Raw genomic sequence first — 6,736 nt, 5'->3', positions numbered from 1 at the left:
TCCATTTATAGTATCCTTTATATCATTGTTAAGAGTAGCAGGTATTGATATACAATGCATTTGTCATCTTATTGTGCTTCCTATGAAAATGTGTGTACATAGTACAGATACCAGAGATAATTCAACACTTTATACACTTGAAGGCATTCAGAGATCGGTAACAGAAAAATGGCACAATATCAAGGCCTAAATGCTACTGGATGGGTATCTACACTGATATGCCGCATACAGATATATATATATGTACACACATATATATATATAGTAATATATATTATATATTATATATAAGAAATATAAAATGAGGATGATATAGTAAAAACAGACAAATAAAAAATGATAAGTTTCAACGGGTAAGCATCAAGGTCAAATCCAAATCCAAGCCCCATCTTTAAAAGCTTTAGAGCGCGAGAGTGAAAATAAGAAAGAAAGAAAGAAAAGGAATGAACCCGCACTAAGGAGCCATAAGACAATCTCTGGATGTGGCTGACCCGTTTGTCTTTGGGCAAGTGGTAGATACAAAGGCCTGACCCCGGTTCCTAATTTTGGTCAGGAAGTAAAATAATAATAATCATAAAGTAAATAAAGATTAGAAAAATAATAAAAATGACATTGCAAAAGCTCTTTAAGCTAAGTAGCACTTCAGCCCTGCAGAGCTGTCACTTGGTGGAGGGTGCAGGGTGGGCATGAGAATTCTGGGGCTGGCCCTGACAGTGGAACAAAAGGATGGAGGCAACCCAGGCAAGGTCTGGCTCTGGAGTTCCTGGCCTGGCTGCGGAGGGGGTTGGGTTTGTTACACACAAGTCAAACTGACCTCACAGCTCCTCTCCTCTATGTACCAGCATCCCATGGAGGGGCTATGACTGGGCTGGCTCCTCCCACACAGCCCAGCCTATGGGCACTAGTAGCAGAGACTCTGGGACACAAAGGGCCAAGGGTGGCTGTGAACAACAGGCACCGCTGAAAAACCAAGCCCAGAGCCTGCCATTTTCAGTAGCTGCCGGTGATTTGGGAATTTCATCTGGAGAAGTTGTGGGGGCGGGGGGAGGGTCTGTGGGTCATTTCGAAAGGGTGGGTGTCTGTGAGTCCCCAGAGGGTTCTGCTTGATGGAGGGCTTGGCTCAGCTGATATTGGCAGAGCTGAGGGCACAAGCAGGATCGTGCGGACAGGATCTGTCCTGCTGGAAGCCTCCTTCCGTGGAAAGTTAGCTCAGCCCATGGGCATTAGCTTCCACAGCCAGCTCTGAGCCACGGGCTTCCCTGGCATCAGGCTGTTCCAGAGGATGCCTGGCTTCTGGCTGACTCCATGGCAGATGGGAATGCAAAGCCCTACATTTCCTGGGACAGCACCTGCCTGGAGGACATGTGACCGGCCTGGGAAAGGCATGGCTCCCCCCAGAAAACCCCTGTGTCTGACTATCATAGTGCTGCTCTGGAGTGTGGGCTGTCTTGGGCAGGCTCCCCTTCCTGGCCGATCCCACCTGCATGGGAAGTGGCAGCACGATCAGTGTGAGCTTCATCCATCAGCATTTCCTTTGCCTGTCATGCTGACCCTAGTGCTCCCCATAGCACATCCAGCCCCAGCTGCCTGGCTTGGCAGGCTTATCTGGAAAGGACTGTGCAACAGCGGGGGCTTATGGGCCTGAGGGGGATTCTCCCCTTTACGTGCCCCATTAGCTATGAGGCTTCTGCCTTAGGGGAAAAGGAGGCTGAGGCCTCTTAGGGTTTTTGGAAAGTCCTCCTTGACCCTGCAGCATGGCTACTGTACGGGCCTCATTCCCCTCCCCCACCCCAAGTTGCAGTCTTTGGCGCTGTCCACACACAGGGGCCTTTCTGGACGCCTCTGGATTGTGTAGGTTCCAGATGTGAGAGTTTGGGCAGGAGACTTCTCTGGGGGTGAGGCATGTGGAGGAGGGTGGTGGTGAAGGAAGGAAGAAGGCTGTGCTTGCTCACAGGTGGGGCTATCATTACCCCAGCTCAGTCCACAGAGCACCAATCGTGGTCATGTTGGAGGGGACAGGAGCCAGGGGAGACCTGGGGGCATCTGCCCTTGAGCTGAACCCACAACCAGGGAAGGCTTCCAGGGACCATCATGCTCAGAGACTCAGTGCCAGGGGCAGGGGACTAAGTTCAGAGCAAGACTGTGGCTGCTGAATCGGCTGCAGTGCACCTGCAGTGTAGACACACAGCAGAAGCTTCTGGGATCCAGCTCTCACCATCAGCCTCTCCCATCCACACTGGGGGTGAAATGCTGAAAGAGGGGCCCAGGCAAACATGCTGCCATAGCAATGGGGCCCCTGGCTCAGAGGACAGGCCCCGGGGGCTCCCATCTTTGTGGAGGTGATGCTCCAGTACTAACAGATTCCCCTGCTCTGTGGAGAGCTGGCTCAAGCTGAGCGCAGGGACCAGGCCTCCCCGTGCTCACTCATAACCCTCCCACCCACCAAGTCTCTCTCCAGTGCGATGCGTGGATGTGGGATAGACATGGAAACCAGGTAAATGGACAGGAATGTGGAACATGGGAGAGGGGTTACTTCCCCCAGTGTGACTGCAGCCAAAGAGCTGATTCTTCTGGGCTCCTTCCTCTTTTTAGTTAAAAACAAATTGAGGAGCCAAGGAGGAGCAGGCCAGGTCCTGTGGTCCAGCCCGGTCCGTGTGTAGCTCCAGCACAGGCTGCAGAGTCAGAGCTGTGTGTGGGGGGGGTGGGACCGGAATGTCCAAAAGTCTCTAAACTATGGGGGGTGGGGGAGCAGCTGGCGCTGAGTCTGTATCCAGGGTCAGAAACCAACCCAAATGCCTGCCACCTGGGCCTAAACCTGAGGCCATCACTCTTGTTAATGTCCCACTGTGGCGAGGAGCAAGGGCCCCTAGGTGTGTCCCCTCCACGGACGCCCCCCAGGGACAGGGGCCGCTCTCCGGAGGGCTTTGGTAGTGTACGTTGTACATCTGGACGTCAGTTAGCAGGTGAAGTCCTCAAACGTGCCCCGGGCTGGGTGATGAGGTAGGATGTTGGCTGCATATGTCATCCCGGCTGGGTGGCCCCTTAGGCTCTCGCAGGGATTCTGGGGGCAAGGGAGATGAGGGAAGGAGAGTTAAGCACGGCAGATGCCGAGCGCAGGGAGAAGAGCAGATGATACAGCAACAGCATCATGCAATCCCTGTAGAGGCAAGAGTCCAGCCCTCTGGTAATCACAGAGACCAGAGGCTCTGGCAATATTTGGGGAGCCTGGCAGCTCCAGGGATGCCCCAAAACCACTTAGTGCCCTTGCCCAGGGAGCCCCAGAGCATAGGAGATCTCCATAGATCTGGCTGAGTGACACCACCTCCCGTGAACAAAGACCCTGTTTAGAGATGGGCTGCAAGGTTTGTGGCTCTTCTGTAATGAGTGAACCAGCTCCCTAGGCCCAATGCCCTGGAGCTTGGCGGATCTGTGCATCTGGGTCAGAACTTTCTGGCTTGGGGCCATGGCCCCAAGAGAACCACAGTTTTCAGCTATTTTCAGCAAGTCAGTCGGCACTGAACTCCGGTGCCTAAATACCATGGTGACTGGCACTCTAGCAAGACCTGGGCAGTTTTCTATCCTCTCCCTCTCCAAAGGCTGCTAGCTACCACTCCAGGCAGTCCCAGAGGACAGGGGTACTGGGCACTGGAGCATGGGGTCCCAAGCTGGCATGCTCAATGCCCTGCTGTGGATCCCAGCCATGTCCTTTCACTGCAGGTTGCTCCCCAGCAATCCCCACAGCACAAAGGTCGTTCCCACAAGCCACTTTCTCAGCAGCCTACAGGCTTGGGGGTTCCTAACTTTGGTTTTCAAGGCAGCCAGTCCTCTCTTAGCCCTCCTTGCTAGCTCAGAGGTGAAGGAGCAGGAAGAGACCAGGACAGAAAGGATGCTAAAGGGAAGGACTGAGATGCATGCCCTATGGGTGGGGACCTTGCACAGTCCCTGGCTACCCTACAGTAGGCTCTGAACAGTGATATGGGCCTGCCTCTCTCACTAGTACTCAGCAACCTCCAAGAGAACCCCCAGCCCCAGAGGGCTCGCTGAGCAGTATGCGGGGCACTGCAGGGCAGTGTGCTGCCCTCCCCCCAATGTAGGGGTCAATGGGGATGTCAGGGAGTCTAACTGAGGCGTGGCCCAGGCCACAAGGAGAAGGGCAGGTTCAGGCACTTACATGGCGTTTCACATCGTCCATGCTCAGGGCGACGCCCTTGTCTGTGTTGTTCCTTTTGTGATTCTTTTGGCACTTGGCCCGGCGACACAGCTTGTACTTTATGACCTGAAAGTGAAAGCAGCTCCTGGGTGGGATGGCTCCCTCAGTGACCAAAGCATCCTGCGTGCTGCTGGGGGCACATCAGGGGCACCAGTTACAGGGGGGCAGTGCTGAGGTAAGTCACATGACGAGGGACTGGTGGAAACTGCACAGGCCAGATCCTGCTCCCAGCCACAGCACAGGTAAATCCAGAGTGATTCCCCATTCTGCACTGGTTGCAGGGTAGCTGAGATCAGAAACTCACCCACAACGTATGAAGGGGCTCACAGCTCCCATGGGCAGGAGGGATTTGGGTCCCAGGGGATTGGCAGGAGGAGCCTGAGGCTGGCAGCAGCCTGGGGGAGATTTCATGATGAGTGGGAAGGGACTGGGAGGGCAGAGGGGGGCTAGCAGGTGAGACCAGGCAGGGAGCAGGCAGTGAAGTGACATGCAGAGGTGAAGGGGAGGAAGGAGCTGTGGGGGAAGCAGTGTGATAGGGGTTGACCTTAGGGGAGCATCTTGGTGCATCATGGGGGATGGTTCTCAACCCCCACAGCAGAGTGGGGTTCCTGGTGATCCCTCCTTCACTCACCTCATAGGCATAATCGAACAGCTCCAGCACGGTCAGGATGCTGGCCCCAATGAACAGCCCCATCTGCCCACCAATGTCGCCTGGAGATGAGAGGGATGAGAGCCGTCAGGGCGGGCTGGCTGGGAGTGGGCGGCCCGTGTTATGAGCCTGTGACACGGACACCCCCCACCCCTCGGCCAACCAAAGCCGGAGGCCTCAGGTGATCCTTGGTTCTGACCCCAGGCTGCAGCTTGGTGAGCTCTGATCTGCTGGGCTGGTGAACCTACGAGCTCAGCGACTCTCCACATGGGCTCAGGGCATGGGTTCTGCACCCTCTGCTCAGTGGAAGTAGGGGAGCAAGTCCTGCCGCCTGCGATGAATGGACTCACCAGTGGCCAGGGCTCTGTCCTCCAATGTGAGATTCACTAGGAAGCCCCAGGGATGAGGCCAAGAAGCCAGGGAGCCTGCAGCCATGCCGGGATTTTCCCAAAGCACCAGGGTTCTGGGCTGCAGGTTTTGGCTCTGTGCCTCCAATAAACACCCCTCAGTATGGAGCCAGCAAAGCCCCCGGCCCTTGGGGATGGCTACGCCAAGAGGCCAAGTACTCACAGCACCCATTGACCCTCAGTCCCTCTAGGAATTGAGCCTTGACTCTCCCTTGGCCTCTCAAGAAGGGCCTGGGACTGGCTGTCAGGCTCTGCAGACCTGCCCCACTGACTCATACAAGCAGCTAGACCAAGTGGGATCTGCCCATCTTTGGAGTACCGAGGCCCAAGAGTTTCTCCAACCAACGCAAGGGAAAGCTGGAGCAGGGCAGTTCTGGAGGAAAAAGCCTCGGAAAAGCCAAGTCAGGAGGGATAAGGTGTGTGAGTGTGGGCAGTGATCTGCTACTTGGAATGGGGACTCCACCCACTTCCAGGGGTATTTCCATTCCCCAGTCAGCCCAGAGGCAATGTTGACCTTTCCAAGCTACTCTCATTGGCTCACCTGCCTGCCATATAACCTTATAAACCAATCTCTCATTGGCTCACTTATCCCCGAGTTTGATAAGCTTCTGTCGTTGGCTCACCCACCTGCCCTACCAGGGCCTGTCAATCGGGACCTCAGACCATCTTCTACCAGTGACAAATTGGATGACTCAATGCACACGCACCCAGGGGATCCTATATAATTTCTGCACCCCATGAGCCCTATTCCCTCAGCCGGCTAGACCAAACCCCAATGGCTCTACACTGAGATGAAATCTGCTCATTAAATGGATCCATTACTATTTTCCAATTAGTTTATTCAAAAAGCCCTTAAACATCTGCACTTGGGTCTGCAGGAAGGAGTCTGCTGCAGAGAAAACAGATCAGGATAGGAGCTTTGGGGAAGAACTGGTAGAGATAATGCTACTTCCTGCTCACTGAAATCTGGTTCACCTGCCAGACACGGATCACATGGTTCCCCCCATCTGCCTGGGGTGGGGTGGGAGGTAAATCGCTGAGCTGAGCCAGCTGCCACGGGCTAGGTTCAGGGGTGAGGTGTGCAAAGGGGCGTGAGTTCCATGCTGAAGGTGGGCACACAGCCATCTGAGCTGGGGGCGATCACGCTCCCACTCATCCCATGTGATGTTCTGGGACAGGTGCACCAGATTTATCCCAGTGCCGCTCACAGCCGGGTCTGTCCCCAAGGGGGCAGCAGGAGAAGCAACAGCCCTGTGTACGAACAGCTCCCACCAACCCCCACACTGAGCCTCATCCTGGTCCCACAGAAGCCAGCGGGAGTTTTCCAATTCACAGCAGTGGGATCCGGACTCAGCTACCGCACTCAAATATGCAGTGTCTCTCGGCTCCTTGGTGTGCGATGCCTCCCACAGCACACATCACCATGTGCCTGGCCCAAGAGCCATGGAATTACCATCTGCCCCACCACTC

The 6,736-nt window shown here is 55.0% G+C and overlaps 1 protein-coding gene across 3 annotated transcripts in view; it reads right to left on the bottom strand.

Annotated features, from left to right (window-relative positions):
• Positions 1–6,736, bottom strand: part of ASIC1 (acid sensing ion channel subunit 1) — a 105,168-nt gene continuing 98,432 nt past the window's right edge. For all 3 annotated transcript variants that reach the window (XM_054012159.1, XM_054012160.1, XM_054012158.1), the window contains 3 exons: positions 4,842–4,921; positions 4,172–4,276; positions 1–3,061 (listed from right to left, as the gene is read on the bottom strand). In XM_054012159.1, coding sequence (XP_053868134.1) covers positions 2,957–3,061; positions 4,172–4,276; positions 4,842–4,921 — 290 coding nt within the window. In that variant the 3' untranslated portion in view covers positions 1–2,956. The remainder of the gene's footprint in view (positions 3,062–4,171; positions 4,277–4,841; positions 4,922–6,736) is intronic.

Source organism: Malaclemys terrapin, chromosome 23, assembly GCF_027887155.1.
Source record: "Malaclemys terrapin pileata isolate rMalTer1 chromosome 23, rMalTer1.hap1, whole genome shotgun sequence".
Classification (NCBI taxonomy): Eukaryota; Metazoa; Chordata; order Testudines; family Emydidae; genus Malaclemys; species Malaclemys terrapin.
Note: the sequence above shows the minus strand (reverse complement) of the source record. Positions and strands in the feature narration are given on the sequence as shown.